Below are 18,192 nucleotides of genomic sequence, written 5' to 3' on the forward strand. Positions count from 1 at the left end.
GGCGGGAAGGTGCGAGGGAGGAGCTACAGGTTAGGCAAATATCTTGACAGATGGCAGGAACCCTAGAATACCTACTTGTTTCCATCTTGTCTCCTGACTTGTGCGGTCAAACTCTGACTCTGGTCTATCCAAGTCTTTGCCAACGATACACCATGGGATTGGAGACACGCCCGCTTGATCGGCAAGCCGCTCCAATGAGGCCGAGGGTTCGTCTCAGCCCGTCGAACCCTTTTGCACTTGCCTCCCATATCTATGTACAGGCTGCAGCAGCGCATGTTGTCATCATGGGCCGAAGCCAAGAAAGGGGCACATGTGCTCTGCGACCATGCGCTTGCATGCGCTTGTGTAGCCTCAACTCAGCCGGTAATAATGAGGCCATGAAAGGGGTGACTGAGTTTTACACCAAAGCTCACTCATGCTTTCTAGAGACTAAATAGCCGCAGGGAGGCAATTCTTGAAGAGGAAAAACCAGTGATCGACTACAAGCATACCTATCTAAAACACTCGTGGTAGTTCTCCGACAACTGGTAGCGGTGGGTTACATCGATAGCTGTCGACGGAACAGCTGGATAGGTAACAATGCGACGTCCGAGTAAAAGCATTCAGCTGCCTGTCTATCCCATCCGCACTTCTTCAGGTCCATGAAGGCCACAAGCTTTTACCAACGTTAAGTATCCGGACTCATAGGCCTCGTGTACTCGCGTCCACTCGGGCATATCGTATCATATGGTCAGAGGCCAAGCTGCTACAGTGAGGACAGTGCTTTCATGATGCGCAAACTCTCGCACTGACAGCTGCCAAAACTACGTCACACAGAGCAAATAAAAACCAACTCGATCAGTGATGCCACGGGTGATTATGGACAGGTAGTCATAAAGGTGCAGGCATATTTATTTATATTTAGTAAGACTAGGGACCCAGACCCAGACCCAGACCCGGATCAGGACCTGTGTTTGTACTTTGGTTGGCCCTCCTTTCGCCCAAGGTTTTGTTTTGCCTGCCATCGCTGCATCAATCCTGGCAGCTAAAACATTATTTCCATCGGTAAAAGCCTCTGCTGGGAACCCAGATAGCCCAATTCGCCCCAACGCCATTCCAATGCGCATTTCCGGGATGCCGTCTCGCACCATAATCATATCCGCGTCCCAACAGGACCACACCCCCGGCAACAATAGGTATCTACCCAACGCCTGTGTTAAGAGCTATCATATTCTGCCACCCGAGTATGTACTACCTGAATACACTCTGTCGTTTGAGTCATGCTACTTTGTTGTTTTCTTCTTCTTTTTCGGTCTGTGTCACCCAAGCTTGTGACGTGCTTAGGGAAAACGTTTGATAGCCAAGCGTCTCAACTTGCCATCGGGAACCGAGTCTCATTCCGCATCCCTTGGCGGCTGAGTTCTCGTTCGAATATGGAACTTGTCGCGTAATCTATCGGCCAGGTTATGTCCGGCCCGGTCCTCTGACGCCACGTTTTCAGAGGGCCCATGCTGCTCGCGGAACTGCCTCAGCGCTCGGATGCGCTCGTCCACTGATGCATGTCTTAGCATGTTCCAGTCAAGCAACCGAGATCTCCTTCGACGGTGTCCTGCTTCACCATCGTTACTTTCACCCTCCCCATGGCTTCGCTGTGCTGATAAATCGCCTTGGTCTCCTGCGTCGTTGTCTCCATCTTGTGTACTCTGTGGCCGGAGGTCAAGCCGGCTTTCGAACACGTCAGCGATCATATGGGTAGGTGCAATGGAAAACAAAGAGAGAACTTACCATAGCGGACATGTTCCGGAAACATTTACCAACCAAGGATCAACGCAACCGGGGTGGAATTTGTGATCACATGGGAGCACTCGTACGTCTTCCCCGACCGTGAAGTCTTCCGTGCAGATGGAGCAGCCAAGATTCTCGTCGTTCACGTGGGTATCTGGCTTTGCCGCGGGCGTACCTGCCACGACTGGTTTGGCTTCTGAGCCACTGTTGCCCTCAGTTGTCGTCTGTGCCGGCACATTGGGCGTCGCCGCGGTCTCCTTAGACTGCACGGTGTGTGAGACTTTTGCTGAACCTGGACGGTGATCTCCAGAGACGCTCTCGAGTTCCTGCTCTAAATCTCCCTTAGCAGGAGCCGGGTCGCCGAACTTGACGATGGGTAGGGTCTCCAACACGGCCCTCGCCAAGCCTCGAGCTCGACTCTGCATGGGACGTGGTCCGTATCGTTCTGGATGTCGGTGTGCCCGGATAGCGCCTGTGCCGATTATAATCAAGAATAATAATGTTATCAGTCCGGTGATGCTGTACAGGATGCTCATTGCGACTGCCGAGTTGTTGCCACCGCTTTGAGGGGTTGGGGGTGCGTCACCCTGGGAATCGCTACCGGTAATGGCGGCGCGCATAGTCCCGCCAGAGTTCGCTACCATGCCTCTTGCATTCCGAGCTTCGTCGTTACTCACCATGGTCCAGATCGAGGTGTATGCGGGCTCTTTTCCCAAGGAGCAACTCATGCCCGCGATGCTATACAGGACTATAGCTTTTGGCTTGTTCGGTCCCGAAGTGATGGCGTTGAACATGTCGTCTGGTGATATGAATGAGTCGTCTTTATTCGGGTCGCAGGACATGTACGCTATTATGTTTGGGTCGTTGAGCTCTAGGTAATTCTTCGTATTGACGTTGACCAGATTACCCTGAATGGCGAATGACTACACATCGAGTTAGATACATTACTCATTGAACTGTGGCCTCGTCATTGGGTACCTTGGATGTGACGAGCGTGCCATTCAATCCGGCTTGTCTAGTCAACGGCGAGACAGGAACATTCTGCGCAAGAGGGCCAGAGTCGGAAGGCGTCAATGAGCATTTCATAATAGACTTGGTATAATAATCCGGGACGTTGGTAATATTTCGTATCGTAGGGTCGTCGGCAGCCACGGCAAAGACAAGGCAGGCGATGGCCAGCAGAGTGTAAGCCATCCTGGCGACAGAGGTAACGGTCGACGTCACCATGGTCGATATGCTGCAACCGCGCACGCGAACGGCCTAGCAATGGGCGTGAGGCTAGGTATGATTGAGGCGAAAACCGCAGAGATCCGGGAATCTACTAGGAAGTCCGGATGTTTGCGCAAAACAGCCCCGACCGGAGGCACACTGTCGCATCCCACCTGCAGTGCGCATCGACTCTGGCTTTTGCTCTGATTTCTCTCTCTTTCTCTGGCGATGTCACTTCTCTCGTGCGCGCACATACACTGTCACGCTCTAACCCTTCTCTTTCAAGCAAGCATGGACAATGCGGGGGATCGGCTCTGCCTCGTTCCGGATCAACCAGACAAAATACACTGGAAAGAAACGAAGGAAAGAAAAGAATGGCAATGGCACCTGGCGATTGACGATTGGCGATTGGCGTTTCCCGGTTGTTTCCTCGTCGGCGCAAGGCAAGTCGTACGTAAAAACTGTTTTGCCCGGGACTGTGACAGCAGGATGAAGGAGGATAAGGTGTAGGATCGGATTGGTGGTTGGTGTGTATACCATGCCTGTACTTTACGTAGGCATGATGAAGTGGATGGTTCCAATTAACCTAGCAGGCTGGCGGGATCGGCGGACACTACAGCGACGGCTTGATCAGCGAATGCAGGAAGAACTTGGGGAAACTTGGAGCCAATGAATGCCGTGCTTCACTGCCAAAGCCGAGCTTCACAGCCAAATTAAATGTTGACCAGCTACTGTACAGTACCTTTGCTTCCTTCCGTTGATGGGCACAATCCGAGACGCATCTGAAATGGATCTTGGTGCTGCGTTGAGAATCTGAGACACCAGGCTGGTTTTAGCGTCGGGTTGTAGTTAAAGCACCGTCTTGTTTTCCCTGGCTCTCCTGCCTTTTTCGGCCAATGAGCAGCGTCCATCGCCACGCGCACTGCCTCGAAGTGTCCCCATGATAGGACGACTCAATGCAAGTGAGTTTGGGATATCTATCAGTGTGCTTGAACTTCTCGACGAGACGACTCTTTTCCTCCCTTTTCAGATGCCAGCCGATCTCCGGGCCCCGTTCAATCGTGACGCAGTAGACTAGTGATGCCGTGACCAGCAGCAGCAGCAGCAGCTCGTCGTTAATGGCCATGGCATATCTTCGGTTGTCAACGTGATACACAAGTCTGTGAACAGTTACCCTAGCGGCGCCTAACTCCCTCTCTTGACAGGCGGATGTGTCTTAAAAAGGCCAATACGCTGTAGCTAAAAAACAACAACTTAAAGACAGACTATGTACCTAACTTAGTACTTAGGTTGCCCCGTAAGCACTTTAACTTCGGGATATTATCACGTAGTACCACTGCTAGCTTAGGTTTGGCAGTTAACCTAGTTGACGGGTCGAGGGGCAGGGACTGTCTCGTCTCACGTGCAACGCCCGTAACCTCAGCCTCCAAGACCTGTCACCCAGGGGCCAGCACTTGCTAAGAACCCGTGATGGGAAACAGGCAAGAGGGCCCCAGGAGCCATCGCCCTATGGCACCAAATGGATCTTGGGCAGGGAACACTTCGGCTTTCCATGCTTCATCTATAGTACTGGTAGAGGAGTTGGCCAGGAACATGAGCTTTCTTGTGATCTGGAACAGTAATTACTGGCGGTGATGGGGATAACTACATGAAGCTATCAAAGGAATAGCTGGCGCAATTGATGCACCTGGTGTGCTTCAAAAAACATGAGCGTGCATCCAGAGAAGTGAAGCTATAGGGTAGGTAGTACCGGCCTGGTCATATTTCAATCCCTGGCCATCGCTAGACGCATACAAATGCCATCTATAAAGCAATAAGAAGTCATATCTCACTACATGGACCATATCATATACATTGTGCCTCCAGCATCGTTCCGTATCTCGTGCCATCGAAGGCGCAGCTATCTCCGTAGCCTTTTGAAACTTGACAGCACGACAAACCAGGCACTGGGATCGTGACAGGCTTCTTTCAACACGCATCCCGTAACGAGAGGCATGATCTACCCGTTCATATCCTGCATATCCCCCAATACCCCAGCGCTTGGCTGGAGAAATGGCGCAGCTTCACAGTTGTGTATACAAAACATTGTTTTAGGGCATCCTTAATTCACTTGAGATTCGCCCGTCCTCCGAAGCACCCTGGCGATCTTGGCGAAACTGTCTCATACTGTTCCAAACCATCAAGCCTTTCGATTATGTTCACTCGGCCAAGTATGAGCTTTCGTGATTCGGCGAAGGAAGCGGATTCAATATAAGTGACGCCACTCAGGAGTGTAGTATAAATATATGTGGTTTAACAGGTGGCCCTTTTCGCAAGAACATCGTAGTTTATGTGTTGTACTCCACGGTAGCCACCAGGGGGTCGGTCCTTGGTCCACTGAACACCTGTTTGTCGCTCGCCGAATCGCTACAGCAGACTCTGCTTTAGGGGGCTATTCGGGGCAACAACAAAATGGAGACAAGGCCACTGCGTGTGCTAGCTAATGATACGGGTTCCGTCTGTGGGTGAATGGCTAACGGAAGAACCAGGCAAGGCCACGCGGGTTCGCAGAAAATTGTACCCAAATAGAGACCGTCCAGGCTGCTCTGTTCCGGGTACCCATGAAATGCGAACTTCGTCTGGATATCTTTCATTTTTTGTGTATGGACTATTTGCCTTAATTAGCCGCAAGACCTGTAACGTGGCTGCGAACACGAAGGTGATACAGTTCCAGGAATGGAATCTCTATTGCAATCCATAGTCGACCATGGCATGCTGGTGACATTGCACACTCGGAGAGGTTTAGATCTCTTCCATGTCTTCCAAGTCGTCCAGCATTGGCCAGTCGCCGACCTCGACTCGCTCAGGCCGGACGAAGACACCATGCTTCATGCTCGACTCCTGGCCCCAGTATCGCGTGCCGCCGATACTGCCGTCGTTCTTGCCCACCGGCTCGTCGAGCTGAACGCCTACCCAAGCGCCCAGCGCGCCAGGTATTTCCTTGACGTCTCCAACATACTTGACCTCCCCTCTCTTCGTGTCTTCACCGCCTACTCTGCATCGCTTGCCAACCTCAATATTGCGGCTCTTGATCTCTTGGAGAAAGGCGTCAATCTTCGCTTGCTCCAAGCTGGGGGCGTCTGGATTGAAGCGACCTAGTTTCTCGGCCTTCTTCCAGGCCAGGACCGAGTCCGTCTTCTTCTCATATTCATCAGCTGGCATAACATATTTGTCAACACCCGAAGTGTCGGTATAGTTTGGCCGCTGTCCAGCTGGTCTCGTATCGACAACCTGTGTGATAGTTAGCCACCGATGCACAAGACCCAGGCTGATCTGCGCGAGCAGCCCTTCAATGCCGGAATGATGAAACCGGACGCTACCACGTCTGCGTGCAATCCTGCGCATTTTGCGCAAAGGCTATAGGCCCGCCCCAGCCGCCCATTTGTCATCGACAGACAGACAATGTTGCTCTAACTTACCTGCAGTTCTGCGTATGGAGTAAGAGGGAAGCTAGACAGGTAGGTGTTATCCTCATCCGCAGCCTCGATAGCCACGGTTTCCTTGGATGGCGTCTTCAAGACGAGCCGCTGAGCCGAAGGCGGCACCCCTGTCATGGGTTCCAGTTTTGCCTTGAGCTGAGATACGGTCCATGATGGCGTGATACGTCGTTCAGACGCCGAGTTCTCGGAGACGACCTGCAGCGGAACATCGGCCATCTTGGCTAGGCTGTTGAGATGAACGAGCGATGAGCCGAGGCGAGAGGGGGTGAACCGAGGCAGGGATGTGCAAGATATAGGGTGTGGTCCAAGCTGTAGGCAACAAAAGCCCCTGACTGCGACACGGAACGGATGGTTCTTCTAGAAGGACGTTAGAAGTCAAGGCCCCTGCTGGTTTCGCGTTGAGCTGGACGTTGCGATCTTGCGGAGGTGGTGGTTTCCGTAAAAAGTGGCGCACAGAGCTACGACAGGGTTGCTGTTGGTTCGTTGGGTGAATGGGTCCTTATCCGTCGTGTCCCTGTCAAGAACAGCACGGCCACCCGAGAAATTGAAGTGTCAGATCAATATTCAACTCGGGCGACCCGAATCTTCAGAGCAAGCACGGCCGTTGAACGATTCGAGGATTGAAGATCGAAACGTCAGGAGGTAGGTATTTGATGCATCCAATTCCTTTGTGGCTGAACTTGCGCATGTACATATGTAAATGCATGGCGCGCTGTATGTACAGTACCTCCAATCGAATACCAGCCACTTGTCCGCCACAATCGAGTTGCAACTTTATTTATAAATATGTTCGTCGTTCGTTTGTTGCCTCCTTCCGCGAACTCGAGACGGATCTCGTGGGGCTTGGGGGCTGCCATTATTACCCTGGCATTCATCATTCCCGTCCTATGCAACCTCATTGATCATATTGGACCGCCCGTCTGCTTCACATGCTTGATGTGCTCACCTCCATCCCGGTCTCCAACGCGGTTCATCGTTGCCGCTTCGCTTCTGACATCTTGAACCATCTGAAAATGACGATTACAAGGTATGCACCCGGCCATATGCTTGCTCGATGAAACCCCATCCCATTTTCCATGCGACCAACTTGCTTATTGGCGGGCGCCGTTTGCAACTCTACACATTCTCTATCTAAGTTGGTGGGACTTGTCACTACTTGGCGGATTACCGAGCAGCATCACGGCATCTGGCAGAACAACATGCGGCCAAACAGCATGTAGGATATAGTAGTACACCACGATGGTAGGGCTTCATAATATCTGCACGCCGGGTCTATTCCAGTAACGAAGCTGTAGCCTTTCGGATTTGCTACGTTTTTCTTCTTCTTTTCTTAACCTGTATCTTCTAGCACGATCTTCAAACAGCACACGATACGTACGTCGGGTAGCCACTTACATGACCCTTCTGATATTACCAATGCAGTCGTCATCTTTTAGCCGCCTCGCCGGAGAGGGAAGGGCCAGGGACGCGGCTGATGGTGAGCCCGAAACTACAAACACACGGAGTGGTTCTCCCTTACCTGTCATGGTCGGAGTCCAGATGCAGATGAGGACAATGATCTATCATAATGTGAGACATTACGCCACGCGCATCCCGATGTCTCTTTCTTCCGGGTGAGCATGGATAATATCATTGTCGATGTACATACTTGTTCGGGCGCTATTCTTTTTTGTTTCCTCTTCTTCCAACCCCAATCGGCAGGTAACTGTCGGTCGCTATGCCCGTCATGGTGGTCCCAGTGGGCACAGTTCGTAGATACTGGATATTGCCAGAAACCTAGGCAGAGCATCCAACCTTTGCTTCCCACACCGCTGTGTATTGCCAAGGTTAGAATGCCTGGGCTGCACTGCACTGGCTGTGCCGACCCGATGGTTGTTTGAAAATCTGGAATTCATATCCCCCGGACAGGGTGTGTGTTAGGACTCTGGGAAGGTTTGTCAGTATTGATATGGTATCATCTCCAAATCAGGTACTATTGAAGCTTGTCGCCATGAGGGCCGATTTTCCCAGTTGTCTCACAACAGCAGATCTCCTTCATGACGTCTTCACGGCTATGTTCTCAAGTCCAAACTGAATACAGTTGGGCCACGATTCATCCGATGAGTACCTGGGAGAAAGCAGCTGCGTAGGCAGCGGTAATCCAGGAATTTTGACCAAACGGCCAGGCCCAGGCATTGCTGCAAGGCCAACAAAGCTGCGGGCTTGATCAGAGAGTTCGGCACGGTAGACGGCTTCCAGGGCGCTGTGAGGCACAAACGGCCCCATTGGTTAGCCAGGAGGGCTGTATGCATGAAAGCGCAGTTGATTGAGCCCAACTCCTTGGGCTTGACCGTGACTGGCTTGGAAGGCTGACGGACGCTCGTCATATTGTGATGTTGTAACAGTCATGGGAGTGCAATTCACCCAGGAAACAGGGCCAATAAAGTATCGCATACACATTGTTTCCAGCTCCCTCGTTTTCCGCGGTGAGGAGGTTGCATTCCCAGGGACTCGTGAAACACGGGGTGGACGATGTCACCGGAGCGCCCGACCATACCCGGACTATAGTGGTGGTTCGTCCCCTTTGCGCTTGAAGGAAATTGGACTCCAAAACTGTCTTCTTTTCTTGGAGGAACGACCTATAGTATAATGCCATCACCATAATGCTGTGCACAGATCCTGATCGTGGCAGTAGGGGTTGCAAGTAATTAATTGGCCTCGATTAATGACAGCTACTCAAAACGACGACTTCAAACTCATTGCTCCGCTTTTCCTTCGGGCAGCAACAGAACCAGACAAGCCTCTTCATCACCTGGAGCAGAGGGATGAGAGAATACAATTGATACAGTTAATTGCGCTACACCGTGACCGCCACACACGCACCCCACGCGGCTATGCTCGACGTTGTCTTCTTGAATGACTGACTGACGGACTGACAAGACGAAGAGAGGGGCTTCTGACTTGTAATTACTTGATTTAGCTAGTGCTAAGTAACTAAAAGTATCACAACTATCACCGTCTGCCTCCCTGGCAGTTGAGCCACGCAACAGCTTGCCTCATCTACTAGTTTATGTGTCAGCCAATCGTTCAAGAATATCAGATCGGAATCAAGAGAGCGCGCGCTTCGCTCAACTGTTTCTTCTTCTTTCTTTCCCTATCCTTGGCGGGGCCCACCGCCAGACTTCCATTTTTGCATCATCATGGATGTTCGTTATGGACCCTGAACCTAAACGTGATCAAGTCGATCGAACAATCCACCCCAATCTGCAAGACTAGCAAGGAAGCCTGGCGTTGCAAAGGTCGAAAAGGAAGGCGAGGAGCCGACGGGGATTTTGATCCTATCACCAGCCACCTACTGTATGTATGCGATGCGACAAGACAAACAAGCCAAGTCAGGAAGACCATAAAAAGAACGCACAAACGAAACATACCGTCAGCCACAGAGTGCCAGAGAGAAAGATGGAGGTGTACATATGTGCCGTAGGTAGAAGAGGTTCGTCTGTTTGATAGCAGGTATGTAGCTAGGTAGGTAAAGATAAGGTAGCATTGCTCTTCTCCTATATCACACGATGGCCTGGCGTGGCTCGATAATGTTTACCTTCTTACCTTACATAAATAGAAAATCTAGGATTGGTCCGGTTCGCCTGATGATGGATAATCCAGCCTGCATGAGTAAGAGAGAGTCACATTTCCCATGGATGGCGGGGGCAGATCACGGTTCATGGCGGTTGTGTGTCGTGACGCACGCCATCATCGACCCTCTTCTTCTCTCGAAAATCCGTCAGATGGGGTTTCGATGAAAGAGCGGTACGGCACCGCCTCCGGATTTTGCTTGGACTACACACGTAGCTGCATACACATAGATGCCATGCGTAGTGATAATGATCGGTTGTTGATGAACGTACGTACGCATGTGGCTAAGTACCTGGCATGCTAAAGGCAAAAGCATTATGCATGGCTGACCGCCAGTTCATCAACCCCAAGAGGGCTGGTCCCGGCAGTGAGGCATTGACGATGGGTGCCAACTTGTTTCCTACTACTACTACAAGCCCAGTAGCTAGTATAGTAGGTAGCCCTCTGGACTCCCGACCTGGATGCCCGATTTGGACCAGTGTTCAAAGCCTGCCTGCCGTCAAACAGTTTTTTATTTGCTTTAATTCAATCTAGATCTTACTGGTTGTGGTACTCAATCTGGTGCTCCAATGCCGAGATCTTGAATATGTATAGTGTGTGTTAGGTACTTTACCTACCTACCTGCACAGTTCGTGATGAACTACCAGACCACGTGAGCGGGCGACCTCAGCTGAGCCGGGAGCTGTGAGAGCTGAGGACAAGAGCGAGCGGGAATCCTGATGCACCCAAATGCTTGGAACATTGGACCATCCGAGGTATACTTCTTACTACCCGTCTTATGAGACCCGAACCTTAGTTGTGACATGTGTTCAGGAGCAGCATGCTTCCATGCCGACCTGCGACATCTCACTTCAAATCCAGACGTGAACTCAATTGGAAGATTAGGCGGCCCTAAGCAACATGTACAGGTGAAATACCGCACAGACGTTGGAGACGGTCCTGCAAGTTGCCTGCACCTGCGCCTAGAGAGCCCCGAGCCTCGTTTTCCCGCCTGCTAACCTACTCCCCGAAGGAACAAAGACCTTTGTCCCCTATGCCCTGGCGGGAGTTTCTTCTGCAATTGTTTTTTTGCCTTTATTTATGACCAGTCAAATACGACAAGTCTCGACGTTGCTTTTCCCAATGGAGCAATATATATACAATGGCCATTCTCCTTGGAGCCTGTCGCTTGCTCGCTTACGGTTAAGGTTTACCGATCTGACACCTCATCTCCTTCCCTTCAACGACCACCACACAACTACGAGTCTAGGACTATCGCTCTCCATCTATATACAGCACACACACAAACACTACAAAAAGCGAATACACCCAATCGGTATGCAGACCTGCAAACGCATCCTCGTTCTCACCCTACCCCCATCGCCCATCCATTGATGTACCTGACACTACACGTACTGTGCAGCATCTTTCGTAGTCAAGTGACTTACTGTACTCGGACACACGCGATGCTAGCACGTATGCTTGGTCTGGAACCACACGTTAGGTCATCGGCAGCTAGCTGCCCTACTACTAGTAGTAGGTAGGCACCACCACCTATACCTAGGCCTTAAGGTTAGTAAATGTCTCACTCAACCTCAACGTCTGAATCAAAAAGTCAAGACGGGAAGGCAAGAGCAAAAAAAGAGGGTGAAGCCGTCCCATCTTCATTCCAAATTTCTTCTCTCACATCAGCCGTAGACAAAGTTCAGGGAGTGCATTGGATGGATGAATAAAGTAATAGAACGGATAGTATATACCTACGACATGAACTGACTCTCTTGGTCGGCATCGGGATTGATATGGAATGGCAGTGCCAATGTCCCACTTGGCAAATACTGGGCAGCCGAGGCCCTAAAAGGGAAAGAAGTCGAAGGTACCTCTGGCCATGTACTGTGCCTCAACTCAGGTTGCAATTGGGGTCGCATATCGCTCGCTGAACGGGTTTCAAAGTCTCCACCGTCGTATGCAGTTTCATGGCAGCCACATTTTCATCATCCACCGCCTGATCATCCCATTGGAAGGAAATATCCTCTCTCGACCTGCTCTCTTCTACCTCCTCTCTGGCGCTTCTATACCTCTCCCGCGCTATCTTTTTGTCTCCGTGCCCTTGTACACCGGTAGGTACTGTCTGCCCTACGCTACCTCGTTAGTATGGGAAACCCCATGGGTTCTCAGAGAGCCCTGGGGCCAGCCAGGACAGCCCTGGATGATGCTTGGTATGCATGTACATCCATCTTGAATATCCCAAACTCCATCCACTTCCTGCAAAGCGAACCCCATGCCTGCAAAAGGTTCGTGTCGGTTGGTGCCCAGATCATGACACACCTTCTTTCTGCTTGAGCCTTACCGGCAGAACCCTGCCTCTGGAGATCCCATCTTTGAACCACGGTGGAAAACTGGGCGCACTCTTATGTTCGGGCGACGTTCATGCTACCCGTCGCCGTCTTGACTAAACTTCAGGCCCAAAAAGGAATGCTACGCTACGCGCTGTGCCGGCCAGACCATCAGCTCGTCGTCGTCTCGTCTTGTCCTTGGCCTAGCGCACTGGCGAGTGAGATGGAGAGTGGTGGACTGTTCACCGCGAGGTCATGCACGGCTTCGTGGCCATGCCATCAGCCCCTAGTCCATAATAGCCCGCAGAGCCAACAGCTCATCTGTTCAACTTATCAGACATCTGAGACTCCCAGGGCCATCTGCCTATTCTCAGCAACGTCCGATCTCACCGAAGAACCAGTCCCGACTCCCCCTTGGACTGTAGGTTCGGGATTCTGCTTGATCGACAAAGACCACGTTTCTGCTCGTTGTGAACCACGGCCGAAATAGCCCGTCCATGCTTGAAATTGGCATTGCCGTACGGCACGGAAGCAAGACGATCCTGGGCTGGGGTTTGCTGGTTTTCTGTTCTGGCAGTGTCATACGCCACCGACTCTGCCTCACCGAGCGAAGCTACTATAGCTGACCGATGTACATATAGACAACTGGCTCCCGGATCCACACTTTGTATGTTTCGACACACCTCACCTCACACCCACTCACACCCCCTTCTCCCATGTCAACATTCCTTTTCTGGTACCCATCAGTGATCGGTCTACTTGCTGGACTTGTTTCCTTGACCCTTGCACTCGTTCCCCCACTGCTACCATCAATTCGTGAAGTACTGTAGAGCTTCCAGTCTACCACTTTCTTTAGACATTTCCCTTAGCAGCTTTTCTTTTCCCTCTGTCTCAATCTGCAATACGCAAGTTCCCGACGTGGATCCCCTCCCCCTACCCTGCTTCCTGTCTATAACGACACTCCACTAGAGACATGACCAACGATAAAGTCACTCTGGCCCGCAAGACTCTGGAAAAGTCACCAAGGCCAACTGACGTATTCCTCCATCCTGGTACCTCCCACTGGAGTCTGCGTTGAGTCTTCACTGATAGATACCCTCATTGGCCTAAGAGTTGCCTGGCGAGCACCCAATCATGTTGATATCTTCCCAAACGCGACTCACACTGGACTGATTCAGGATCTTTGCACCCGAGGAGCCTCTTCTTCTTATTCCTTCCCAAACCACGAAGCACAACAACGGTCAATCACTCGTCTCATCTTCGAGCCAAGACTGGCACTTTCAGACCAAACCGCCCTACTACTCTATTTGCATACAACACCCATCTCAGCCGGACAACCAACCACCACTTCCTGCCACGGCTACCGCTACCACCACTACTTCTTCTTCTTCACCTTCTTTTTGGACCACTGTTTCGAAAGTTCTCAGTTAACTCTTGCCGGCTTCTTTGACAAACGTACACTCCAGGTCCGTGTGTTATTCACTCACTGAACTTAACGATACCGTGGGGCACGTCGTCTCCTCTTATACCGAAACTCTGTATGCACCGTTAGGCACTCGCGCGGAGAGCGCCTTTGTGAGGAAAAAAAGCCTACTCAAGGCTCAGTAGGCGACAGACCGCCACCGTGGATATCGCCTCTCTCCTCAAGGGTTCTGATTTATATGAGTCTTCCGTGTCTCCTCCCCAACACCATCGAGCAGCTTCAGTACCTACGACCGTGGCGGCCACAGCTTCCGCCGTGCCCATTGGGGCCCCCCGTGTATGCGGCACCCCGTCTGGAGCCGGGCCCGGGTCTGGGTGTTCCTGCAAGACGCATCATGGCACCTCACGCATCAGAGTCACCGGCCAAGAAGCAGAGCAAGTGGTCAGCCGAGGAAGATTCACTCATCATCGAGCTTCGGGGAAATGGCATGAAGTGGGAGGACATCTCCAAGAGGCTCCCGGGCCGGAGTGCGATCAGCTGTCGGCTTCACTACCAAAACTACCTGGAGAGGCGAAGTGAATGGGACGAGGAGCGCAAAAACAAACTGGCAAGGCTTTACGAAAGGTACGTTCCCGAGCAGTGTGCTCTGGCCGAGATGGCGATTCTGGAGGGAGAGCTACTTGCGGTCATCCTTCGGGTGTTTGCGCAAATGGCAAGCCACTAACCTAGACACAGATTCAAACCCGAAATGTGGGCAAAGGTTGCAGAAGAGATGGCCATTCCCTGGAGGGCGGCAGAGGCAATGCATTGGCAGCTTGGTGAACATGATATGGCACGCCGAGCAGGCGTTGTGCCTTTTGCGCTCTCGGCGGTCAATCTGGACAGTGCACAAGCAAGAGGGCCCCCGCGGGGTCATAGCCACTCGCACTCACAGGGAAGTCTTCCACGCGACATGGTCGGCCCGACGAGAAGTTACGGTCGAACACCCTCTATACCACAGGCACGGCCGATTGTTACACGCAAAGACAGTATGCCGCCTCACATGCCAGCCCATCTCGAACATGGCCCCGGCGGTTACGATTACCCACCACCTGGCGGCCCCTTGGCACCGATACAAGCGCAGAGTCAGCAGCGGCCCGGCATGCTCCCTGGCCTAGCAGAGTTGACCACCGGGGTCAGCCCCTACAGCACACCGGCCTACTCGATTGGGATTCCTAGCGTCAGTCCCGCACAGAGCGCCACGGCGAGCCCGGGTCCATTCATCCCCGCTATGGCCTACCCGCCCCTCGAGCCGGCCGGATCGAAACGCCGAAGAAGTCCGGATCTTCTACAGGCCGAGGCGAATCGGCGAAGACATCTGGATCCGCAACCGCTAGAACGAGTCATGCCGCGGCATATGCCATGACAATGAATAATCACACGGGACACGAAAAGTGCTCAAGTCAGAAATGGGGGTCGAAGTTTTGGCGGTGTTGACTGGAATAATGTTTGATTTAAACTGCATGGGGGTATTTGCACCTGGTGACATTTTTGGGGGTTTTATTGCCTCTTCTCGTGGAGCGACACGGGAGAGAACGCATGTTGCATCGGGTCGGAGCGATCATATGGCTTACGGGAAATGCATGGAGACATCCAAGGCTGGAGTGTTCTGGGATAAGGGAGGGGGGGGGTGTGTGTGTGTGTGGCAATCATGGTCATTGTCTTGTTTCCCTCCTGGTTTTATCTTGTTCTTGCTTTTTACTTATGTTTCTATTTTCCCGCTAACCACGCACAATATCCATGGCACCTGCTGGGGTGGTGAGATGACCAAAAAAAAAAAGGTCGCACTTTTCTTCTTTTCTCCTCTGAAGCATAGCTTGTTAGGGGGAGGAGGGCATGGCTAGGAGCGATAAGGACGATGCAGTCAGCATCCATCCGCCCCACAAATCTCTACCGGAGGAACAGTACGCATGTTGCAAAGGTGCCATGAAAGAGGGATCGTTTCACCTATTGCTTGGGTGACACTTTCTTATCCAATGTCTTTCGGTTCTATTACGCATCATGAGCGGACAGGCGAATTATCGGGTTCCTGTGGGTGGGAAGTGACAGCAAGAATATCGTTGGCATTGACAAACTGAAAAGGCAATGGGGAAAAAGAAGAGTGTGTATGTGGGACGGGTAGACAAGAAAGTTGCGTGCGCGCGAACAACATGATAGACCAGGAAAGATTTAGATATGGCGAGAGAGAGAACTCTAATGCTCTTATTAGTTTCATGGAGTTTGGAAAATCGGAAATGGTTTATGTGTTAGTAGTAGTGGTAGTGGCCCATCATCATCACCACACACACGGCGCCTGCTGTATTTATAGTAGTAACATCAACATGGATAACTACATGTCAAACTTTTGTTTAAAATTCTATTTATTCTTCTGTGATGCGATATTCAAGATCAACTGCACCGGCTTGCTACCACCCACCAGTTGTCTTTGTCGTAGCCGTTCCTCACGACCTTGCCGCCCACGGCCTCGACGTCCTCTTCCAGCTCTCCCTTCCGGAAGAGGTGGTAATACCGCTGGTACGTGGTGTTAGCAGCAGCAGCAGCAGCAGGAGGAGGGCCATTGCTGCTACTCCCTTCGTTGCCATCCTCGGCAGCACCGGCGGTTGCTTCTGCTCCCTCTTCTGCTGCTGCCGCCTTTCCCTTTGTCTTCTTCTCCTTCTTTTCCTTCTTCTGCTTCATGACCCACGGGACCAAGAGGTCCTGCTCGGAGCCCTCATCCCAGCCGCGCCGGCTGTTGGACTGCTCCAGAGCCCAGACGTAGACGAGAATCTTACCTCCGTCGTCACCGCCGCCACCTTCACCACCAGCCTCGGCAGAAGACGGTCTCCTCACGCAGTCTAGCAGCGCCCGCACAGCCTCCCGCCGCCGCTCCCGCGTCGACATGTGGTGGATGACGGCGACGCAGATGGCGAAGTCGGCGCGCCCGTCGGGAAAAGGCAGCGTCAGGCCGTCGGCGACGGCGACGTCCTGGGACCGCTCGACGCCGCCGTGGTCGCGGGCGAAGCGCACGAGGGCGGCGCTGCGGTCGGAGCCCAGCATGTGCACGGCCGGGTTCACGCCCAGGTACTTGCCGTTGCCGCAGCCGACGTCGAAGCCGACGGATCCCGGGGCCAGCGAGGACAGAAAGTCCGCGATGACGGGCCAGGGCTTGTAGCGCGTCGCGCTGAAGTGCGGCGCGATGGACTCGTAGACGGCGTGCACGTGCGTTGCCTCGTACGAGGCGGCCTCGGCCGAGGACGAGGAGGGCGCCAGCGAGGCCGCTGTGGATGGCGGTGCAGCAGCAGCAGCAGCAGCAGCATTTGCTGTCAATGACGACGACGACCCCTTTGAGGTGGCAGTGGCGGTGGTGCTGTCATTTTGGCCTGACGGCGGCACGGGCACTATAGCAGCGGTGGCAGCAGTAGCGGTGATGGGAGGTTGCATTCCCTTTCCGGAAGCAGAGGTGGGAGCCGCTGCATGCGACGCTGCGCTGCTACCACTGCTTGGTTGTTGACTTGCAGCAGAAGCAACAGCAGCAGCAGCAGCGTCAGCGGCCGCCGGTATCGTCGGTTGCATGTTTGGGACGGAGTGGACGGACTACGACGTGTGTACCAAACTTGGACACACGCACGCACGCACTCACACACTAAACCCCCAGCCAACCAAGCCCCTAGTAAGCTGCCTCTCGTCCCCCTTGGGCACAGGGCGGTGTCGCAATGGGCAAATTGGGGGAACAACAAATGCCTCCGACTTACTAACCTGACGAGGTTGTATGTACGTAGTTGCTCTGTTTCGGTTGGGCGCCCAAGAGTCCGGACCGGTCACCGCCTCTTTCTTTCTTTCTTCTTCGTCTGCTCTCGAAGTCTCGTGGACCCCTCCTCCTCCTCCGCCCCAAACCTAGAACTTTTCTCACACGCCGGAGGTCTTTTTCCCGCCTTCCAGGATTGTTCCCCAATCCCTGTCCCTACTAGAGCGGGCACGAACACGTCAATTCCACAAGTTCCTTTTTTCTCTCCCTTTCGGCTGACAAAGCTGGCAGGGCCGGAAAAAGACAGGGTATGGCACGGTAGTGAAGAGGAGAATGTACGTGACGGGGGGGTGATCTGACGTCCTAATTCCTGAGTCAACCCCCGGTAGTGGCGATTTTCACTTGGGCCTTGGTCGTTTCCACCCACACGGGCGCTGCCGTAAAAAAAAGCCGCGAAGAGAGAAGAGGGAAAAAAAGAATTTAGCGTCTTCATGCACTAACACCGCCTGAAGAAGCATGTACCTATAGGTGGTGTGCTGTAGCTGTAGGTATGTGCTGTCTGGATGTGTAATTGTATGTCACGGTGGCATACGGAACGGGAAGCTGCTGGATCTAACCGTTTGATGTCTT

At 52.6% G+C, this 18,192-nt stretch overlaps 4 protein-coding genes across 4 annotated transcripts; 1 reads left to right on the top strand and 3 right to left on the bottom strand.

The window, feature by feature from the left end:
• Positions 1-1,373: 1,373 nt before the first annotated feature.
• PG994_001966 (uncharacterized protein) lies at positions 1,374-2,991 on the bottom strand (the record flags this gene model as incomplete). Its single annotated transcript, XM_066853375.1, has 3 exons — positions 1,374-1,704; positions 1,765-2,687; positions 2,743-2,991. 3 exons carry the CDS (start codon positions 2,989-2,991, stop codon positions 1,374-1,376), a joined length of 1,503 nt encoding a protein of 500 aa, XP_066721516.1.
• A 2,763-nt stretch (positions 2,992-5,754) lies between these two features.
• On the bottom strand, positions 5,755-6,668 carry PG994_001967 (cell polarity protein alp11; the record flags this gene model as incomplete). The annotated part of the gene is made up of 2 exons (XM_066853376.1): positions 5,755-6,243; positions 6,432-6,668. The coding sequence occupies 2 exons, from the start codon at positions 6,666-6,668 to the stop codon at positions 5,755-5,757; spliced, it is 726 nt and encodes a 241-aa protein (XP_066721517.1).
• Positions 6,669-14,193: 7,525 nt separating this feature from the next.
• On the top strand, positions 14,194-15,204 carry PG994_001968 (uncharacterized protein; the record flags this gene model as incomplete). The annotated part of the gene is made up of 2 exons (XM_066853377.1): positions 14,194-14,423; positions 14,535-15,204. 2 exons carry the CDS (start codon positions 14,194-14,196, stop codon positions 15,202-15,204), a joined length of 900 nt encoding a protein of 299 aa, XP_066721518.1.
• A 1,022-nt stretch (positions 15,205-16,226) lies between these two features.
• On the bottom strand, positions 16,227-17,390 carry PG994_001969 (tRNA (uracil-5-)-methyltransferase TRM9; the record flags this gene model as incomplete). Its single annotated transcript, XM_066853378.1, has 1 exon — positions 16,227-17,390. One exon carries the CDS (start codon positions 17,388-17,390, stop codon positions 16,227-16,229), a length of 1,164 nt encoding a protein of 387 aa, XP_066721519.1.
• Positions 17,391-18,192: the final 802 nt, after the last annotated feature.

The sequence above is a fragment of the Apiospora phragmitis genome (genome assembly GCF_038363925.1).
Source record: "Apiospora phragmitis strain CBS 135458 chromosome Unknown utg000002l:1.0-5516284.0:1.0-5523493.0, whole genome shotgun sequence".
NCBI lineage: Eukaryota > Fungi > Ascomycota > Sordariomycetes > Amphisphaeriales > Apiosporaceae > Apiospora > Apiospora phragmitis.